General features: G+C 38.1%; 1 protein-coding gene across 2 annotated transcripts in view; it reads right to left on the bottom strand.

Annotated features, from left to right (window-relative positions):
• The window catches only part of LOC111188853 (NACHT, LRR and PYD domains-containing protein 12-like), a 157017-nt gene that overhangs the window by 10372 nt on the left and 124376 nt on the right, over window positions 1-22269 (bottom strand). Inside the window, exons 8-11 of one of the 2 annotated variants that reach the window (XM_049472983.1) lie at window positions 20288-20461; window positions 18346-18519; window positions 18143-18262; window positions 10711-10884 (exon numbers count right to left, since the gene is read on the bottom strand). In XM_049472983.1, the coding sequence (XP_049328940.1) occupies window positions 10711-10884; window positions 18143-18262; window positions 18346-18519; window positions 20288-20461 (642 nt within the window). The remainder of the gene's footprint in view (window positions 1-10710; window positions 10885-18142; window positions 18263-18345; window positions 18520-20287; window positions 20462-22269) is intronic. The other variant, XM_049472984.1, reaches the window with a different exon arrangement.

Genomic DNA, 22269 nt, shown 5'->3' with positions numbered 1-22269 from the left:
GAGGGTGAAATTAGAATAAGATTATTTAGTATTGTTTTAAATGATTGAACCACACTTCAAAATCAATGTCTGGTTTTAATTTTTTTATTTATCACCACCCCCCTCTTTAGAGGACTATTAATACTTTATTATTTATTCATTTATTTGTTTAATTTATATATACATATATACATTTAATAAAGTTATGTGCAATTTTAACTAATGATTTTGCTACGGTTTATCTTGTGTTGGATTATTATGTGATTTACTATAATGTTTGAATTAGATGTGTCCAAATTGGGTCTGAATCTGTGTTTTTGGTGGGTTCTGAGTGTCTAGAGAGAGATAGTCTGTTAGTAGATTTTTTCCAGTGATTGATGTTAGTGTTATTTTTTGTTTTCCAGTTTATGAGGATGATTTTCTTGGTGATGACTCGCGACATTAAGATTATTCTATTGTTTTGTGGTGTTGTGTTAGTGGTTGGTGTGTCTCCTAGTAGGCAGAGTGATGGTGTTGGGTGGATTTGGGTGGTGAGGGCATGAGATAGGAGGGTAATAACTTCTTTCCAGAACTGGTTAATGGGTGTGCAGTGCCACATAGTGTGGATATAATTATCAACTGTGTTTTGATTGCAGTGTGTACAAATTGGTGAGATAGTGAATCCCATTTAATACATTTTGTGTGTGGTGTAGTGAACTCGGTGAATAACTTTATACTGGATGAGTTGTGAATTAGTGTTTCTGATCATGTTGTGATTTTTATTACACACCTAGAGCCAGAAATCGGCATTAGAAGTTAATGATAAATCTTCTTCCCATTGTTTGCATGGTAAGCTAATAGTAAGATTCAATTGAGATATTATTTTATATATTTTGGATAATATTTTATTTGTTGTAGTAATGCTAAGAAATTCTGAAATTGGTGTAGGCAGGTCTAATGTGATTGGGTTGATTTTTGAACAGATGAGTGATCTTAACTGATGATATTGTAAAAATTGAGTTCTCCCAATGCCGTATTTCTGGGTTAATTGTGGTAGTGACATTAAGGTGGTATTGTGATACATGTGTTTGAGGTGTGTGATCCCCTTTTCGATTCAAGGTGGGTAGTTTAGTGTTTTTTGTTCGATGATAAAGTCTGAGTTGTTCCAAATGGGTAAATGACTGGTTGGTTTGAGTACAGAGTTTGTTATCTTGTGAAAATAATGGTGGAAGTTTGGCGGCTCTAGGCCGCCATGCGATTTTGAGTTCTGTAATGTGGTGAGTTTGATTCTGGGAGGTTTATTTTTCCAGTAATATTCAGTTGTTGTGGTATTTAGAGTTTGAAACCAGGTGGGTGGGGCTGAATGGGAACCATTGAAAATTGATTTTTGGTAATACTGTCATTTTAATTGTAGCAATTCTGCCAGCAAGTGAAAGGGGAAGTGTTGTCCAACGGCGGAATTCATCACTTATTGATTTAGTTTAATGAGTTGAAATTGTGTTTAAACAACTCTGACAGCTGGGGGGAGACCTTCACACTCAGATATGTGAATTAGTGCACATGGGGATGGGTAGTGTTTTTACCTTTACATCAGGTTTATTTATGTTTATTGGAGAATTGCAGATATTAACCAATTGATTGAATACTCTTATATTTTTGAATAATTTCCGATTGTTTGGATTGTTTCTTTTATTGAAATAACTGTTTTTTTGTAGAAATAGTAAGATATCACCTGCATATGGACTGATTTTATGTTGCATGTTGGGTGTTTGGATTACTTTAATGTTTGTGTTTTGATGTATTGCTGCTTCTAGCGGTTCTATGAAGATAGAGAATAGATAAGGAGAGAGTGAGCATCTGTCACCATAAACAGGTAAAGAGACTGAATGCAGATGCAGACTGGGTTTATTCAAATAAACAATCCAAAAGACAGGCACGGGTCGAATCACAGGCAAACAGGGTATTCAGAGGAAAAGGCTGAGACGAAGTAAATAAACAAGGCTAGAGGTCAGACTACCAGAAAACCAATACGAATATAATGCTCAGAGCTTAGAGTTCAAATAAAATGCTAAGACTTCGCAGAGAGTCTCTTAACTGGAGCTCCTTTATAGAGCTGGTAATAGAGTTCAGGTGCTCAGGGTGGGGCCGGTGATTAAAGCTACGGTGAAGCCAAGCGCTGTTGGGCAGGAGAGGGTGGAGTCGGCAGGCTGACAGCATCCTTGTCTAGTCCCCCGGTGTAGTGTGAAAGGTTGAGATATTACTCCATTGGTGTTGACTGTGGCCTTAGGTGCAGTGTATAAAATCTGTATCCAATTAATAAATGATTCTCCAAACCCGAGTTTGTGCAGTGTGGTGAATAAGAGTTTCCAGTTCACTCTATCAAAGGCTTTCTCTGCATCCAGGGTTACAACTGCTGTTGGTATGTTCTGGTGAGAGGTGTAATCTATTATGTTCACTAATCTGCACATATTGGTGGATGAATGTCGACCCTTGAGAAATCCAGTTTGATCAGGATGTGTTAAATTATGGATTATTGTTTCTATTCTGTTATCTAGAGCCTTGCTGATTATTCTTGTGTCTGTATTTATTAATGATAATGGTCTGTAGCTGGATGGTAGGGTAGGGTCTTTGTTTGGTTTAAGGTGAAGGGAGATGAAGGCAGTATTCATGTTTGTTGGTAGTTTTGCATTTTGTTTAATTTCTGACATAATTCTGTAAAACAGTTGAGATAGGGTTGACCAATAGTGTTTATAAAACTCAGCAGGGAATCCGTCAGGTCCTGGAGCTTTATTGTTAGGAATGTGTTTTAGGGCTTTGTAGAATTCTTCTGGAGATAATGATATTTCAAGTGTATGTTTTTGGTTTTTGGTTAATTTAGGCAGTTTGAAGTGGTCCAGGAAGTTACTGATTTCATCTAAGTTGGTTTCATTGCCTGATGAATAAACATTTTTAAAAATCTTTAAAGGTGTCGTTAATTTCATCAGGTATCTGTACTATTTTCCCTGCTGAATTTTTTATGGTTGGAAAAATATTTTTTTCTTTATTAAGCTTAATGAGATTTGCTAAATATTTTCAGTATGTATTCAGTGTTTGAATTCCATATCATTGAGACAGGTGCATGGTCACTTATTGTGATAGGGTGAATTTATATATGTTCAATGTTTGAGAAAATTGAATTAATAATTAGTAAATAATCAATGCGTGAATATGATTTATGTACTGCTGAGTAAAATGTGAATTCTTTGGTTGTTGGATGATTTTGTCGCCACCCATCACCAAGACCAAAATCCTGCATGTACTGTTTTATTATTTCAGTGGAATTCCAGTTGCGTCTGTTCTGAGTATGAACTGATCGATCTAAAGATGAGTCTATAACTGTATTAAAATCGCCTACGATTATAATTGAAGAGTTAGATAGTGAGAAAATTTGTGTAAAAAAGTCATGAAAAAATGAGGGATTGTCAATATTTGGTCTCTAGATGTTAGCAATGGTAAAAGTGTGGTTGTTAATGGTGATATTTATGATGATAAATCGTTCATCTGGGTCTGTGATTGTAGTATTGTGTGTGAATGTGATTTTGTTATGTATTAAAATGGCTACACCTCTTTGTCTAGAGTTATAATTGGCTGTAAATATATGATTGTGTTCTACTGATTTCAGTTTATGTTGATCTGATTCTGTTAGGTGAGTTTCTTGTAGAAGGTATATATCTGCTTTTAAACGGCTGAGATGGAGGAGTATTTTAGTTTTTTTCTCTTGGGAGCCGATTCCATGTATGTTCCATGTAAAAAATTTTAATTGTTGCATGTTGGAGTGTTGTTGGGTGTCAGATAGTTTGTAGATGATAGTGTGGTGATGGTCATGTTTCTGTTCAGGCAGATGTAATTTATTTCAGACAGGTAAGAGATAGAAAGAAAGATTAGTGTAGGCATGAACAGGGTGGTGCGGTGTTGTTTTCCTGTTTTATGCATAAAGAAAAGTGCAGTGTAGACGAGTGCGATGTAGTGATGGATAGTTAAAAATACATATTGAGGCAGTATTCTTATGTAAATTATTTGTATATATATTTACATGTATATTCTATTTATGTGTATATTCTATTTACATGTATATTTTATTTACATGTATATTCTTATTAAAGTATATGTCCTTGTCTAGATAGATAGATAGATAACTTTTTTCTTATTTTCCTCCTTCTCTTTTCTTTCCCCTCTTTATTCCTTTAAGGTTACCGGCAATTAATTTTCATTAGGGGGAGAAGAGAGAGCTGGTAATCAGCGTGGTGCGTCTCCATTAATGAGCACCCAACCGGCATCAGTACAGCCAGGGCGTGATTTCCTTATCTCTGTACAGCTGAACATCCATATAGAGTTTATCGATGGAGAGAACTGCCCTTTTTACATTTTGTATGAGCTGTTTTCTTATGGTGAGTAGTTTTTTTCGTCTTTTGAGTATTTCTCGGGGGTACTGGTCGTTAATGCTGTAAATTGTTTTTTTTTTTCAGTTCTCTTCCTTTGCTGAATATTGTTTGTGTTTATAGTGTTCCACTTTTGCTACAATGGGTCTGGGGCCCATGCGGTGCACGCGGTGAAAAGTTATGGTGTTGGTGTTTCAGGTGGGTGGGTTTTTTAGTTTGGAGATTTTGAACTCCGTGAACAGTTTTTCCTGGTTTTCGAGGATCCCGGAAAACACAACATTGTCCCTGATACTGTGGGCTTGTAAGTCGAGTATTGTCCATTTTATTTCCTTGAGAACAGATGAGAGTTGGTTTGTGATGGTGTTTATATTGTGCTGTAGTGTTTTGTTCTCCTTTGCCAGAGACGTGACCTGCTCCTGGCTGAACTCCAGGCTTTCACGCAGCGCCTGGAACTCTTTATGCAGGATCTCCACTACTGAGATCCTCGTATCCAGAGTAGCGAGCTTGGAGTCAATGGAGATGAGGATTTCACGAACCTCTGTGTGGGACGGGGCTCCTGTCCCTCCGAGTCTCCAGGTGAGATGGGAGGATGTGGTATTTTAGAGGTAGGAGTTGACATTTGTTTTTTATTATAAGTCACAACAATAGACAAACACATTTTGCTTGAACTAACACTACACAAAAAAGTATATGTTTGGATGGTTTTATTGAACACAACATGTTAACATTCACAGTGCAGGGTCGAAAAATAGAATAAAGCATGACTGATTCAAACATGATTAAAACAAATAGAAGTAACATTTAAAAACATGAAAAAGAACAACAAGGAATTGGAAATAAAAAATAAAATAAGAATAAAGCATGAATAAAACATGATACAAAAGTGCCGTTACAGAATAAAAGTGGGCAGAGCTGCAGTGTTTTAAGCTAAGCTGAAGGCCTGATCAAACATGTAGGTTTTCAGTCTGGATTTAAAAGTGTTTATTGTTTGTGCTCTTCTAATGCTCTCTGTTAACTGGTTCCATTTAAGAGCAGCGTAGTAGCTAAACGCTGCCTCTTTGTACCACCAAGATTACGCACTAGTTCTTTAGATTTCAGGCTTTTTGAATCCAGATAGGCAGCTAGTCTGTGCCTCTCATTACTATTCCCAAATAAAATAATCTCTGTTTTATCTTTATTTAACTGCAGAAAGTTCTGTCCCATCCATTTATTTATCTGCTCAAGGCATTTACACAGTGAGTCAATGGGACCATAGTTGTTTGGGCAGAGGACCATGTAGATCTGAGTGTCATCTGCATAGCTGTGGTAAGATATCCCATAATCACGCATGATTTCACCCAGAGGAATCATATATAAATTAAATAAGCGTGGCCCAAGAATTGAACCCTGGGGTACACCACAGGTCACTTGCACAGTCTCACAGAAACATTATTTTCCATTTCCACAAAGTATTTCCATGAAGGTATGAACTGAACCATTTTAGGACAGTTCCAGAAAGTCCAACCCAGTTCTCTAGTCTATCTATGAGAATGTTGTGGTCAATGGTGTCAAAGGCAGCACTGAGATCAAGCAGTAGTAGAATAGACATTTTTCCTGAGTCTGTGTTTAAGCGAAGGTGATTGATAACCTTAATTAGCGCAGTCTCAGTACTATGATTGGGCCGGAAACCTGACTGAAATTGGTCTAGACAGTTATTTATGGACAGAAAGTGCATAACTTGCTTGAATACATTTTTTTAGAGATTGGTCTGTAATTGTTTAATAAGTTTGTATCTATTTTTTTCTTTTTTAAGAGAGGCTTCACAACGGCTGTTTCTAATGCATTTGGAAAAACACCCAACATGAGTGAGGTACTTACTATTTGAAGAATGTCTGCTGATATTGAGTAAAAAACATTCTTTAAAAACTTGGTTGGTAATGTATCAAGACTGCAAGTGGATGATTTGAGGTGACTCACTGTATCAATTAAAACTTCTTCATTAATAGTGCTAAACTGGGACATTTTGACTATGATGCTTTTGCATGGTTTTGGAGAGCACATGGGCTCATCGGTGGATATAGATGTACTGATGGCTTGTCTGATATTGTGTATTTTAGTATTATTTTTTTTTTGCAAACTCATTACATCTCTCAGTTGAAACTAGCTCAGGGGTCATATACAGTATGTAGGTGAGTTAATTAGTCTGTCATCCACAGTGAAAAGAACTTTGCTATTGTTAATATTATTGTTGATAATGCTGGAGAAGTAGGATTGTCTAGATGTGCACATTATTTTATTGTAATCACGCAGTCTATCTTTAAAAATTTCTTTGTGAATGTGAAGCTTGGTTTTTCGCCATCTGCGCTCAGCCTTTCTGCATTCTCTCTTTTGGAGATGAACTGCAGAATCATTTCTCCATGGAGCTTTCTGCTTGCATGGCATGGTTTTAACTCTAACTGGTGCAATCTCATCTAAAACTCTAGCAGTTTTTGAGTTAAAACTATCCAGCTGAGTATCTACAGAGTCTGATGGTTTGCATGGTGCAGAGCACACTCTGCTCACAAAAAGTTCAGCTGTCATGTAATTTATCTCCCTTTTCTTGTGCCTAATCTTTCTGGCTTCACTGAATACAGCGCTACAATTCAGGCTACAAACAATTTAAAACTCAGTTCAGTTAAATAAAAACAAGTAAGGACCTGTAAGTTCATCAAATATTGTCAAATATAAAGGAGAGGTTGAGGTTTTGGTGAGCTGTTTTCATGATTTGAAACTGAAACTAACTGGAACTTTTATTATTCTGCGCAGAAAGCCTGTGATTGTGTTTAATGAGTTTATATTTTATATTATTTATTTTTTATTCATTTTAATTATTTTAATTATTTTATTAATCAAATTATATATATATATATATATATATTCTTCATAAGATATAAATTCTTTACTTTTTATGTCAATTTTTATGATGTTTTTAAAATGTCCTATTTTTCCTTGTATATATTTTATTCATCTATAGTAAATGTCAGTTTTTATTTCTATTTTTTTAAATAATTTTAATCCCTTTTAAACTGTAAATGAGGGTCCCCCTCCGGTGTAAATAATCGATTGCTTGATTAATATTCAGTGTTGCAAACCCAGTTTTTATATAAACAATAAACAGAATAAAGAATAAAATAACTTTACTCTTCCCTAAGCTGCAGGTTTATCTGCACAGTGTGACGGCGCAATTTCCTATGCGCTGTTAAAATAGGAACGAACAGAAGTCAGCGTGCAGCTGTGTCTTAAAGGGGATGGATACTGACACACTGATTGGTTTATTTCACGTTACGCCCCAAACACACCCATGAATAATTAAGGGAAATAAAACACACCCTTTTGCGCCGTTGGAGCTGCGCAACGATACCAAAGACACAGGACACGCCCCTAAATCTAGCTGCGCAAAGCGCAATTACCAAGTGTGCTATAGATCGTTAAAATAGGGCCCATAGAGTTCTCTGGCATAATTATCCTTGGGATTATCAATGTGAATGTTAAAATCACCAGCAATAATAAAATGATCAAATTCAGTAGAAATAAAAGACAGCATATCTGTAAAATCATCAATAAAATCAGCATTGTACCTTGGAGGCCTATAGACAATTACTAGTAATATCCTTGGTGTCCCTTTTAAAACTGCACCTAAATGTTCAAAAGATGTGGAGTCTCCAAGTGATAACTGCTTGCATTGGAATGTATCATTAAACAGCATAGCTACACCTCCACCTTTCTTGCCGGTACATGAGACATTTAAAAAGTTAAAGTTTGGTGGAGCCGACTCAATTAATACACTTTCAGCACTACAAGAATTTAACCATGTCTCTGTTAAAAACAGAAAATCAAGCCCATAATTTGTAATAAAATAATTAATTAGATAAGACTTTTTAGTAAGAGATCTGATATTTAGCAGAGCTAATTTAATACCCTGTGCGTTTTGTTCCAAAGACTGTGGGTTACAATTTACATACTGCAGGTTGGATATATTCACATTATCTGACCTATACTCTCTGTTCTTTCTGCTTCTGATAAGAACTGGAATGGGGGAGATAACTGGCACACAGGGTCCGTACTTGTTTTGAAAACATGTACTGCTGACATCACCATTGTAGCAGCACGGACCCAAAAGATATCAGTTTGCTGGAATACTTGTGGCGGCCTCTTCCCTTATGGTGGAGGGAGGTGGGAGGGGCTCCTGCTGGTGAAGAAGTCGAGAGCGGAGCTGTCTGTCCGGTGGTTTAGGAGCTTGTCTCTTCTTTTTGTGTTGGGGGGGGGTTGTTTAATACTTCCTCATGTTCATGTTCACTGGGCTTCATTTTGGTCCCCTTTTCTAACTCCTTGATTGGGGAGTGTAGTGGTGGTGGGGATGGGGGTTGCTGGGTCCGTGAGGCAGTAGGTGACTGTGGAGGAGAAGTTGAGCTGATTTTTCGCTGTACCTGAGGACTCGCTGACAGAGAAAGCGTCAGCCTTGTCCCTGCAGATACCAGCTTCTCCATGGTTGCTGGGAAGTTCAGGTGGGGTGATGATGGGGTGGAGATGGAGGAGGAGGATAATTATGAGGTGGAGATGGAGGATGGTGTGGAGTGTTCATGCAGTTGCGGTGTTTCCGGCAGCTGATACAGAAGAACATGGCTCCCATCCTTTAACTCCGCAGTCTCTGTGGGGGGAGGATGTTGTGTCTCTGTAGTGCAGACAGTGTCCTTGGGTGTTAAAGCTGACGTGTCTTCACCAGTGGGAACAGAGAAGTTGCACAGAGAAAAAATTATGTTCTGTGACAGGAATTTGACTCCCCTCTTGTTGGTGTGCAGTCCATCTCTCCTGAAAATCTCTCTTCCCAAAAAACAGATTGAAATTGTCAATGAAGTTCAGTCCGTTTGACCTGCAGGTTTTCTGAAGCCAAATGTTTTAAAGCCAACAGCCTAGAGAACATATTGCAGCCCCTTGCAGGTAGAGGACCACTGATGAATGTCTGGATGTTGAACTTGCGCAGTGTGGTAAAAAGATCATTAAAGTCTCTTTTAACACCTCAGACTCCTCTTTCTTTGTATCATTCTTTCCAACCTGTGCAATAATCCTTTTCACTGTTCTGTATTCAGCCAGTAGTGCTGGAAGCTTCTCATTCAGTTCAGAAACTGTGATGTTTGGCTCACATCGAACGATGAGTTTCTGATTATTTTTCATGCCATGAACAGAGTCATCCCCCAAACCAAGGGTGTCTGCTGAGCCCTGTGGCTCTCCTGGGGTGTTTTGAATGGCTGAATCTTCTGGTTCTTTCTGAATCATACTGGCTGGTATTTAAAAAGTCATTAAGGTCTTGCAGTGGCTCAAATCTGTTTTGCAAACTAAGTGACTGGAACTGATTTCCTCTGGCTCTGTGCTCTGTGATCTCCGAGCAATAGCTTTAGCATTAGCATTAGCCAGATGTGCTATGTTAGCAGGAGTGAAGGATACAACAGAGCTGTATGTGGCATGCCGTTTGGGTTTAGCTCCAGTGCTAACCTATTGCTGGTTTTGCCCATATCTTTCAGCTGTACTCACATTACGGATGTCCACATGATCTGCTGGTCCAGTTCTGTTCGTCTCCACTGCTCGCTGCTCCGTTAAAAACCTGTTGTCCGCTGGCAGCACTCCCACTCTCCGATGGTCCTCGAACAGCGCAGAAATGCCAGTCCTTAAACTCTGATAACAAGGACCGAATTTATTTTCCAAAACAGTCATTCTTTGTAGAAGATTGTAGCAGTTCTGGCAGCGCAGGTGCTCTGAACCCACACAAGCAGGCATCTTGTAGATTTCTTCTTTAGCACTCTACAGAAACTTTTCTGATTCCTGTGCCTATGGCTCTACTATAAAATGTCCAAAAGAAACTAGAAAAAAATAAAATAAGAAACAAAATATGGTAGTGCTAGTGCTAATCTAAATAATGAGCTCAGACACTGTAGCTCGAAAATGTCTAAAAATAAAGAAAAGTATGAAAGATAGCAGAGATAGCAGAGCTAAGCAGAGAAGCGTCTGAACGGCACAGAAGCAGGAAGCAAAAGAACTCATAGTCAGAGCTCGCCTTTTTAGGAGTATTTAAACACCCGCTAATTAAGTGTCAACACCCATAAAAGTGGGAATAAAAAGTATTTTTTTTGTTGTTTTTCTAAAAGAATGTTGTATTTGCTAAGCTGAAAAAATTAGAAAGTATATGGTAAAACAATGTTTTCACAACAAAAACACAGCAGTATCCCATTCCCTCCAAATTTATATTTTTCAAGAGATCATGTGTGTGTGTGTGTATGTGTGAAGGTGAGATGCTCTGTTTGTTGTATTTTGATGATCTTACCCCAGTTTCCCCAGTTTACAGTGTGGATTCTTCAGTCCAGCAGAGAGCAGCTTCACTCCTGAATCCTGCAGTTTATTACCACCCAGGTACAGTTCTCTCAGAGTTGAGGAGTTTGAGCTGAGAGCTGAGGCCAGATCTGCACAGCTTTTATCTGATAGATTACACCCATACAGCCTGAGAGAGAAATGATAATCCATTAGAAACACTGACATATAAACACAAACACACACCCTTTAGGAAGGAGGTGTATTAATATATTTTTGAGATAATTATTATATTCTTTATTATGTATTATTATTATTCTTTTTCTTATTATTACTAGTCAGTGAATTAAAATAAGTGCAACTGTAGGAGTTGAAGTGACCTCTTTTCTTGCTTGATTACAAATAAAAAATTTGCCTATGTATAATAAAAAAAAACAAATACGGATAAATCCTCCTTAACACACACACACACACACATTTGCAAATACTGATTTCTTTATATAGATAGATAGATAGGTGCTGTCTTACTTTCATGCAGCATAGCACATAGTCTCTCTAGCACATTTTCAACTCTAGTACACTGTCCAGCAGACTCATTGGAACTAGAAAAACTAATCAGTTGTTTAAAAAATATTATTTTAGATGGTGTAGCTCCCCTTAAACATAAAAAAGAGAGACAGAAAAAGCTCGCAATGTGGTACAATGATCAAACTCGTACCTTAAAGCAGTTAGTACAAAATTTATAATAATATCGATCAACTAAACTGGAAGTGTTTCATTTTGCGTGGAAAGACAGTCTTGTCAAATATAGAAAAGACCAGGCAGGTAATAAACCTCAGATTCCAGTCATTCACACCAACAAAAACACAGCAGTTCCCCTTTCCCTCCCAAACTATATTTTTCACTTTGTCTCCACTTCTCCACCTGGTATCTGGACTAGGGATGTCCCGATCCAGCTTTTTGAACTTCCGATCTGATAACGATTTTTTTTTGCACTTCCGATCCGATACCGATACCGGCCGATACCGATACCGGCCTATCCGAGCATGTATTAAAGTTTAAAGTTATTTAGCCAACTTACTTTGTTGTCAAACTCATGTTGAAAAGCGTTTTACTCTTGATAACAAGTAGCCAGCTGAATTAGGTGTGTTTGAATAATACACAATGGTTGGTAAGGAGAAACTGACCTGATTATTTAGCAATTAATAAACTCAAAATAGACAAAATAATAAATAACAAACAGAAATGGCGACAGTAAACCAAGGCTTAAAAAGCCATAAGTGCAAATAATATTGTAAATTGTATTAAAAACGCAAAACACACAAACTGAGTAGAAAATAGTCTATTAACAGCATCAGTACTCGAGTACTGTACTCATCAGTGCTCTTGAACAAGTGTAAACCAAAGTTTAAAAAAAAAATCAGTGCAAATATTGTAAACTATTTAAAAGCAAAATGCCTTCTACTCCCCAATCTCCTCCACACTTTGCTGCTCCATCCCATCTACACACTCCCTTCAATTCCAACTGTTTGCCCTGACAGCAGTCCAAGCATGATGGGGAGATTCTTTTTTTACAAAGACGAGCATTTCAGTATGCTCAGGTGTCAGCCTGCTCCTGTGTTAGTAATGTAACCATAATATAATAAAAATTTTTTAAAAGCAATTAAAGCTAAATTATCAAAATAAGCTACGTTTCACACAGTTTTACCTTTTAGTTGCATAAATAAGAAACATAACATGTTTCATAAACTTTTTTTGCAAATAATTGTGAAATTTACCCATACCCACTAGTTGAGATGTGATACTACAATAAGCATAATGACACTAAAAACACAACAAGCAAACATCATAATGTTAAGAGAGAAAACTTTATTAAATTCAAAGAAAAAACTCTTCATAAAGGGAGCTAACGCTGCCTCCAGCCGGTCTGACCGGAGTTCATCTTTCCCGGCCGGGGAGATGCTATGCTCGTTTGCTGAAGGTGTGCTGAAAAATGCGGACCGGATTTTACTCTCACTGGTGAAAACACAGCAAAAACTGGAATAGATTATCTAAATGAGTGCGCTGGAAAACCCGGATCGGACTGTGAAAAAAACTGGATCGGGAGTCTGGATCGGCATTTTCTTGTGCCTTCCGATCCGATACCAATACGACTTTTTTTGCAAATATCGGCAGCCTAATCTGGACCGAGCACACCTGCTTAATTTAATTTGCATAAGAGATCATGTTTGTGTGTGTGTGTGTGTGTGTGTGTGTGAAAGTGAGATGCTGTTTGTTGTATTTTGATGATCTTACCACAGTTTCTCCAGTTTACAGTGTGGATTCTTCAGTCCAGCAGAGAGCAGCTTCACTCCTGAATCCTGCAGATTATTATTACTCAGGTACAGTTCTCTCAGAGTTGAGGAGTTTGAGCTGAGAGCTGAGGCCAGACCTGCACAGCTTTTAACTGATAAATTACACCCATCCAGCCTGAGAGAGAAATGATAATCCATTAGAAACACTGACATATAAACACACATCCCTTAGGAAGGATGTGTATTAGTATATTTTATATACTATTATTTCTTTTCTTATTCTCATTACTCAGTGAACAATTTTTTCTTGCTTGATTACAAATTGAAAATCTGCCTATGTATAAAAAAAACAAATACAGATAAAGTCCTCCCTAACAAACACACACACACACACACACACAGCTGCCTCTATCATTATTGTTTAGTAAATTTGCAAATTCTGATTTCTCTAGATAGATAGATAGGTGCCGCCTTACTTTCGTGCAGCATAGCACATAGTCTCTTAGTCACTTACTGTTAACCTTCCTGATTTTCAACTCTAGAACACTGTCCAGCAGATTCAGTGGAACTAGAAAAAATAATCAGTTGTTTAGAAAATGATTATTTTAGATGGTGTAGCTCCCCTTAAACACAAAAAAGAGAGACAAAAAAGCTTGCACCATGGTACAATGATCAAAGTTGTACCTTAAAGCAGTTAGTACAAAATGTATAATACTATCGATCAACTAAACTGAAAGTGTTCTATTCTGCATGGAAAGGCAGTCTTGTCAAATATAGAAAGAACTTAATAAAGCCTGATCAGTGTATCTGGCCTCTTTAGTATTATTTCCAAATTAACTAAAAACCAGGCAGGTACTGAATCTCAGATTCCAGCCATTCACACCAGCAACGCTTTTATGGACTTCTTTGATAGAAAACTGAAAACATTCAGGATAAAATTCAACAGATAAATATGTCATCTGGTGTGGCTGATATAGGACAAAACTAAGTTACTGAAGTTATGATGAGTTTTTAACCCACTTCAACAGCTAGAACTAGAGAAAATTATCTCCTCATCAAACAGCACAACCTGCACACTTGATGCAGTTCCCTCAAAATGACTAAAACAGGTACAGCCATATATAATTAAACTTCTGTTAATGATAGTAAACTCATTGTTTACCCTGGGGCATGTACCCAAAGTCATTAAAACAGCGGTAATTAAACCTCTGATCAAGAAATGTGAGTGAGAATAAAGAAAATTGAGAAATGTGTAAAGGATGTGAAAACATTGATGTCTCACAATTTTCTCCTATTAAATAATGATGAAACAGAAATTCAAAGCTGCTAGAAATAAATGATCAGACTTAATGTTAAATCTGGCCGACTTCTCCGTCACACCTGGTTCAGTAGCTAAAAACCTTGGTGTTATCATAGGTTCAGATCTAGCATTCGATAAACACATATCTAATGTTACTAGAACAGCTTTTTTTTTCACCGAAAAATAAGTAAATGCCTTCATTTCCTCAAGGCTAGATTATTGTAATGCACTACTGTCAGTATGTTACTGCAGTAATTAAATAAACTTTAGCTAGTTCAAAATGCTGCAGCCAGGGTCCTTAATAAAACTAGAACATGTGAGCACATTAGTTCAGTCCTATCAGCACTGAACTGGCTTCCAGTCAAATTCCGCATAGACTATAAAATTCTCCTGTTAACGTATAAAGCCCTACATGGACTCGCTCCTGAGTATTTACGAGATCTCATCTCCTATTATGAACCACTGCGATTACTTAGATCTCAGGGTGCTGGTTTCTTAGTAGTACCTAAAATTCAGAGGAGCTCTGCAGGAGGAAGAGCTTTCTCTTATAAAGCTCCTCAACTCTGGAATAATCTCCCCAAGTAAGAAAACTTACTTGTTTAGTTTAGATTTTGGTAATTAATGTTTTTCCCTTTAGATAAGGCTGCAGATTGAGGGGTTCATGGACAGAGGGAATTGTGGGTAAACTGAGATGCTGGTGCTGTTGTTCTCCCACTGCACACGGTCACTCAGGTTTGTGGACGGTGCAGTGGGTGGATGCCGGTGTTTCAGGGTGCCTCCGTGTCTGTTACCTTCTGTCTCTCTCCCTTTAGTTAGGCTGTTTTATTTAGATCTGCTGGAGTCATCAGCTACACTCTGATAATGTTTTATACTCTCTGTTTTACATATATCCGGTTAAAACTAATTCCATCTCTCTGCTCCTCCGAGTTACTGACTGCCCACCTGTCTGACCCGATACCGATGGATGTTGGTCCCTCAGGCTCTCATGTCCCCTGTCCGTCCAAACTGATGGAAGATTCTGAAGTCAGCTCTTCTCCATCACCCACCACAGATCAGCTGCTCATCATCCATCTTACTCTCCACTACTGATCACATATGCTTACATGAACTCTAACTGCTTCCATTAGTGACGCTGCTATAATCCTGAATACATAAAACCTATATGGACGTATTAAGACTTTTTTTTTTTTTTAAAGCCGTTGACCAGTGGTAGGATGATCCGCCCTTAAATGTGAGTCTTGGTCCTCCCAATGTTTCTTCCTTCTCCAGCTCTGAGGGAGTTTTTCCTTGCCTCCGTGAACACTGGGGGTTCTGTATTCTGTATTTCCTATTTAATGTTTTGCCTGATTCTTTGTCCTGTGATCATGTTTCTGTAAAGCTGCTTTGGGACAAAAACAGTTGTAAAAAGCGCTATACAAATAAATTTTGTAAATTTGCTGTGGCTGATCTTAAACAGGCTGTTCATGCTTCAAAAACCCTCTAACATGGCGGAATTAAAACAAGTCTGTAAAGAAGAGCAAAACTCCTCCACAGAGACTCATTGACAGTTAGGACTAACTCTTAATTTCAGTTGTTGCTTCTAAGGATGGCACAACCGAGTCATTAGGTTTAGAGGGCAATTTTTTTTTTTCACATAGGGCCAGGATTATTTGAAAAGATGTTTTTTCCTGAATAATGAAACTATAGTAGCAACTGTTCGTGTTTTTTGCTTCTTTTTAATTATTGTTTATCATTCCAATATCATTTTGACAAGGCAACTTAGTGAAACTGTGCCCTCTCAAATCATGGTAGTAGAGGGAGTTTTGGTTTGTTTTTTCACCATAAAAGTACTTCTTTCACTCTTCTCCTCCAGCGCTGCACAGCAACATGACTGCTTTGTTTACACCTGGGATCAGCTGATCACACTGAAGCTGGCCGGCATGATGACCAGGACAACTAACTTCCCAAAGATTTTTGGAGGATGAAACACAGGAAATACAGAACAGAAAAATTAGCAGCACACAGGGAGAGCGAGGGAGAGACCCTGGACTCATTTCCATCAAGAAATGTGTTTGTTGTCTGAACATTGAGCTGCTGGCTGTTGGATTCTTATTATTGAAGCCATATTATTTACAGAGGGGGTTTTCCCAATGTGGCTGTTTATGTTCCTTCCTCTGCCAACCCAACATCGGCGGGTGATGTCATTTGTTCAACAGTGACACATCTTCAAACTCATCACCAGAGTACCATATCAGGTGACTTTAACCACGTCACTATAGCTAAGGCACTACCACACTCACTTAGTACGTGGACTGTCCTACCAGAGAGGAAGGAACATTGGACTTGCCGTATGCTAATGGATCAGCTCCGGCCCATGGTCCAGCCACTTCTGAACCCCCTTCAGTTTACCTTTTAGCCCTTCCTGGCAGTTGAGGATGCCATCATCTACCTGCCCAACAGAGTTTATGCTCACCTAGACAGAACAGTCAGGACTGTGAGGGTCATGTTCTTCTCCACTCCACTTCTCCACTGCATTTAACAGCATTCAACCTGTTGTTTGATGTTAAATGAAATGGACGTAGGCACCTCCCTCGTGTCCTAGATTGTAGACTATCTGTACAGACCCCAGTATGTATGCCTGCAGCACTGTGTATCTGATAGAGTGGTTAGCAACATCGGAGCACCACAGAAAACTGTCCTCTCTCCCTTCATCTTCACCATTTACACCACAGATCTGCCACCTTCAGAAGTTTTCTGATGACTCTGCAATAGTTGGGTGTATCAGTAGGGGTGAGGAGGATGAGTACAGGGCAACAGTCTAAAGCTCAATGTGAAAAAGACTAAGGAACCGGTGGTGAATCTGAGGAGGAACAAGGCACTGCTGACCCCTGGTCATCAGGGGGGTCAGTCTGGACACTGTGGAGGATTACAGATATCTGGGACTGTACAATGACAATAAACTTGCCTGGGCTAAGAACACTGATGACCTTTATTGGAAGGGCCAAAATCATCTGTATTTTCTGCGGCATATGTGGTGGCGAGGGATATCCTCCATACTGGGGCAGCAGCTGACTCAACAAACTGATCTGTAAAGCTGGTGATGTGGTGGGTGTGGAGCTGGACTTGCTGAGGGCAGTGTCAGAGAGGAGGATGCTGGTTAAGCTGCAGGACATTATGGACAGTTTCTCCCACCCACTATAGGACAGTTGTGAGTCACATGAGCACTTTTAGTGCAAGACTCATTCTGCCAAAATGCACAGAGCGCCACAGGAGGTCTTTCCTACCTGTGGTGATAAAACTCTAAAACTCCTCCCTCAACATGTGACACTATGGTGCTTCTTCCTCTACTTACTTTTCGTATTATTATTCTTTGCATTTGAGTAATAGTATTTATCAAAAATAGGTGCAATGATTAGAATTTCTATACAGGAAATTCTTTGATTTATTACTAAAACTACGGTCATTTTATTTTATTAGATTTGTATTTGTATAATATTTTATTGTGTAGATTAAATGAGTAGAGAATTTTGTAGTGTTTACATGAATGGTTGCAACTGTAACAACCGAAATTTCCCTCTGGACTTAATCAAGTATTTCAGATTCTGATGGGGAAAAGTAATTTAATGCTCAGACACTGCTAACAATGGCCCTTCATAAATGTTGTATCTTTAGTGCTTCCTTACTGAACCCCACCACTTCAGTCCAACCCAGAAAAAATCCTGCTGTGTTTTTGGTAAAAGTCTCCACTGTGGCTAAGTTCTGTGTTTCAGATTTCTTAATTATTACATGTTAACTGGAATTATAATCTGTGTATTATACTGATATTACACAGTGACTGCCGGTGTGTGTGCACAGGTGTGTAGTTCAGTACTCACTGTAGTTTCTCCAGGTTACAGTGAGGATCCTCCAGTAGATCAGAGAGCAGCTTCACTCCTGAATCTCCTATCCCTTTCTTGTTTAAATTTAGTTCACGTAATTGTGAAGAGTCACGGATCCTTTGGAGAGAAATTTTAACTGGTTTAATCTACTTTTATTGTCCATGATGTTTCTGTTAAATTATAGGAATTCAGTAACTCACTGTAGTTTCTCCAGTTTATAGTGAGGATCCTTCAGTAGATCAGAGAGCAGCTTCACTCCTGACTCTCCTGGTTTATTGTAGTTCAGATTCAGCTCTCTCAGGTGGGAGGGGTTTGATTTTAGAGCTGAAACCAGAGCAGCACAGTCTTCTCCTGTAATACTGCAGAATTCCAGCCTGTAGAGAGAAGGACAAATCTCACTGACAGCTAAACACACATTTAACTTATACTGTGTTACACAGAGCACGTTTAGACACTGAGGTTAGTCAGATAATTGAACAATATTTAAACTGTAGCAGTATAAAAGGTTAATTTTACTCTCATCTGATAAATGTATTTGTGGTTCTGTTAGCTTTCTTGTTAGGTGGTATGATAAGCATACTTTGTAAGATGGATTTCACACACACTACAAAGCTGAGACCGCTCTATTCAGAGTCTTCAATGAGCTTCTGCACTCTGCTAATACTTTACACCTAAACATCCTTCTTATTGAGTTAAAGTGCAGCTTTTGATTCTGTTCACCACAAAACATTAACATATTTCCTTAACATTTTGTTTCCAAAACATTAACATATTTTGTAGCTTACTCAACTCGGTCTTTAGTTTGTAATTCTGAGTTTCTTTGGTTTAACAATGTGTGACTGAGTTTACTTTTCTGATATCTCAATCGGCAGCTGGTCATGACTAGAAAACACACCCAGAAAAACCTACCAGACAAACATGAGCACTGAGTGATAGTCAGAGAAGCACACTAATGCCATTTTTGAACAATATTTTGCCCCTCCCCACTCTGCATTCTGTTTACAAGAAAATAATCTTAAAAATTACTGCGATAAACTTTGGAAAGCAGAAAACAGCCATTACTCCTGTAATAATAGGTGTACAGAAGTGTACGTTATGATAACCGCCTCAGAAAAAAAACAGCATTATCTCGATTATCCCAGTATTATGGTTGTTACACTGTCCCTTAACTAAATGAAAAAAATGTTTTGTTTAATGAACTATTTATTATAATTGAAAGTTGGAACTGTTGTAAAGGCATGTACAAAATGTCTCATTCCAAAAATAAGATGTACACCTGCTATTATGCAAAAACTGAAATATTAGGAGGAAAATCCTAAATGTTTAAATAAAAAAAAGAGTCTCTTTAGAAAGAAAAAATATGCTTTGTCTTTGTAAACATAAAGGTGAGAAAAAGTGCAGGAGCACTCCAACATTTTTCCTGGTATAATTTTTTTATTGTACCAGTTGAATTTCTATGTTTTATTAATTAAACCGGGTTATTGTGCAGAAATGTAAGCAAGTTGATTTTTTCAGGGCTCAATCTTAGCAGACTGACAGATGTGACAGACTGTCTCTGCATGTACTAAACTTTCTACACCGAGCCTGATTTTATCCATCGTAGTGTGAAGTTTATGGCCACGCACACTGGTCCTAGCACACGCCTCACGGCCACACGCACAAGATTTTACAGCACCTGTGTTCCCATAGTTCAGATGACTCTACACTTCTGCTGGCACTTAACACGTGGATTGTGCAGGAATGAAAAGACAAGTTCTTTAGTCAAGATTTTACACATTTCTCGCCAGGATTAACTACTTTGATCTTCAGAGAGGGAAGATGTTTTCAGAGCTGTGAGGACAAGTTAATGTATTTCCTCCTTTAGCTGCCACTTTTTTTCCATATTGTGTGCAAATGGTTTACCCATCATCACGTCTGTTTTGCGAGTATCCAAAGTGGTCCCACACTGCTGCTTTTACTTAAGATTTTTTTGAGTTTGGCTAAATCTGTTGCATTTCTCTCCTAAATGTTTGTTTCAATGTAGTTCATGTTATTGTGAAGAGTCACGGATCCTTTGGAGAGAAAATTGTATTTTTAACTGGTTTAATCTACTTTTATTGTTCATGATGTTTCAGTAAAAGTTATAGGAAATCAGTAACTCACTGTAGTTTCTCCAGTTTAAAGTGAGGATCCTTTAGTAGATCAGTGAGCAGCTTCACTCCTGACTCTCCTGGTTTGTTGTAGTTCAGATTCAGCTCTCTCAGGTGGGAGGTGTTTGATTTTAGAGCTGAAACCAGAGCAGCACAGTCTTCTCCTGTAATACTGCAGAATTCCAGCCTGTAGACAGAAGGACAAATCTCACTGACAGCTAAACACACATTTAACTTATACTGTGTTACACAGAGCATGTTTAAACACTAAGGTTTACCATATAATTGAACTGTATTTAAAATTGTAGTAGTATAAAAGACTCTTGTCTGATACATATGTTTGTTCCTGCGCTCCTTCCTATGCTACCTCCTGGCTGCTGCGCTCCTCCAATGAACATCGCCTCGCTTTGCCAAACATTCACACAAAGCAATCCACACTGTTCTCATACAGAGTTCCCCAATGGTGGAACAAACTGCCTTCCACTACCAGATCAAGAGAATCTCTCACTATCTTTAAGAAACTCCTGAAGACAGAGCTCTTCAAAGAGCACTTACTCTCCTAACACCTCTAACTAACTACCTTCTACTATCAGATCAGGAGAATCTCTCACTGTCTTTAAGAAACTCCTGAAGAGAGAGCTCTTCAAAGAGCACTTACTCTCTTAACACCTCTAAAAAATGAACTACTTCTAACCTCATTTCCTTCTTCCCCTCCTTCACTTCTCTATCCCATTATTTCCCTTTGATCTACTTTAGGCCCTATCTAAAAATGTTTTTACCTTCTATTACTTTTGTACTTGACTATTGTAAGTCGCTTTGGACAAAAGCGTCTGCCAAATGTAATGTAATGTAATGTAATGTAATGTTTGTGATGCTGTTAGCTTTCTTTTTAGGTGGTAGGATTAGCATACTTAGCAACTAAGCACTGTTCATGACTAGAAAAGACTGCAATAAAACCTACCAGACCAATGTGACCATTCAGTGTTAGTCAGAGAAGCACATTGATGTCATTTATTACAATATTTTGTCCCCTTCCCACTCTGCATTCAGTTTACTAGAAAATATTCTGAAGGATTGCTGCTTTAAATGTTAGTAAGTATAAATCACCCATTGCTGCTGTAACAATAGGTGTACAGTAAGATTTAGTGCTGTGTCTTTCCTATTCCCTGCTACTAAAGAGCTGAAAATTAATACTAAGTAGGGCTGCACGATATTGGAAAAAATTTACATCGCATTGTTTTGGTTTTCTGCAATATATATTGCGATATTACACAATGCACTACCCGTGTGCTGTCTAACCACAGAGACCCGGACCGACCGAGAGCTGAGTCAGCTAAGCACTCAAAACCCGAGGAAAACAGCAAAACAACGACAATTGAGCATTTAAATGGCCTTTAAAAAGGTAAATAAGAGTGTTTTTTTTCTGGGATTAAAAGCATGAATTCAGCTTTAACTGGAAATATCTGAGCAAAACTGTGCTGAACTGAGGTGCACAGCTTTGGACAGGCTGTCTGAGGCGGTTACAGGGTTCATACACTTTTCATATTTTCATGACCGTACAGTCTTTAAAATATCAGTGCAGACATTAACAACACAACAAAAAATCCATGTCAAAACTGATTATAGTAGGCCTACAATGTTTTAAATAATAAAAAAAAAACATTTCTTTCAGCAATGCTGCCAATCTTCAATAAAAAAATGTGTGTCAAATCCTGAGAGCTCTATTGTGTATAACGGAATTATCTCTGAGCTGATTCCATACACTGCTAAGCATTTCTAATGTTTTACCTGTAAACAGTGGTTCATACTTTCATCAAATAACATTATATAGACTATTTTGTTTGAAACTTTGAATACATTTTTAATAATCTGGCTGTTGGCTGGGATTTCTAAACCTGCTTCCCAAAGAAAGAGAGAAAGAGATGGCCATTACAGCCTAAAAATGTCTTATAAAACACAAATTAGCAACTTAAAAGAGATTTAAGTCACACAGTT

This window comes from Astyanax mexicanus, unplaced genomic scaffold (assembly GCF_023375975.1).
Source record: "Astyanax mexicanus isolate ESR-SI-001 unplaced genomic scaffold, AstMex3_surface scaffold_32, whole genome shotgun sequence".
NCBI lineage: Eukaryota > Metazoa > Chordata > Actinopteri > Characiformes > Acestrorhamphidae > Astyanax > Astyanax mexicanus.
The sequence above is the reverse complement of the archived record's forward strand: the minus strand, read 5'-3'. Positions and strand labels throughout refer to the sequence as shown.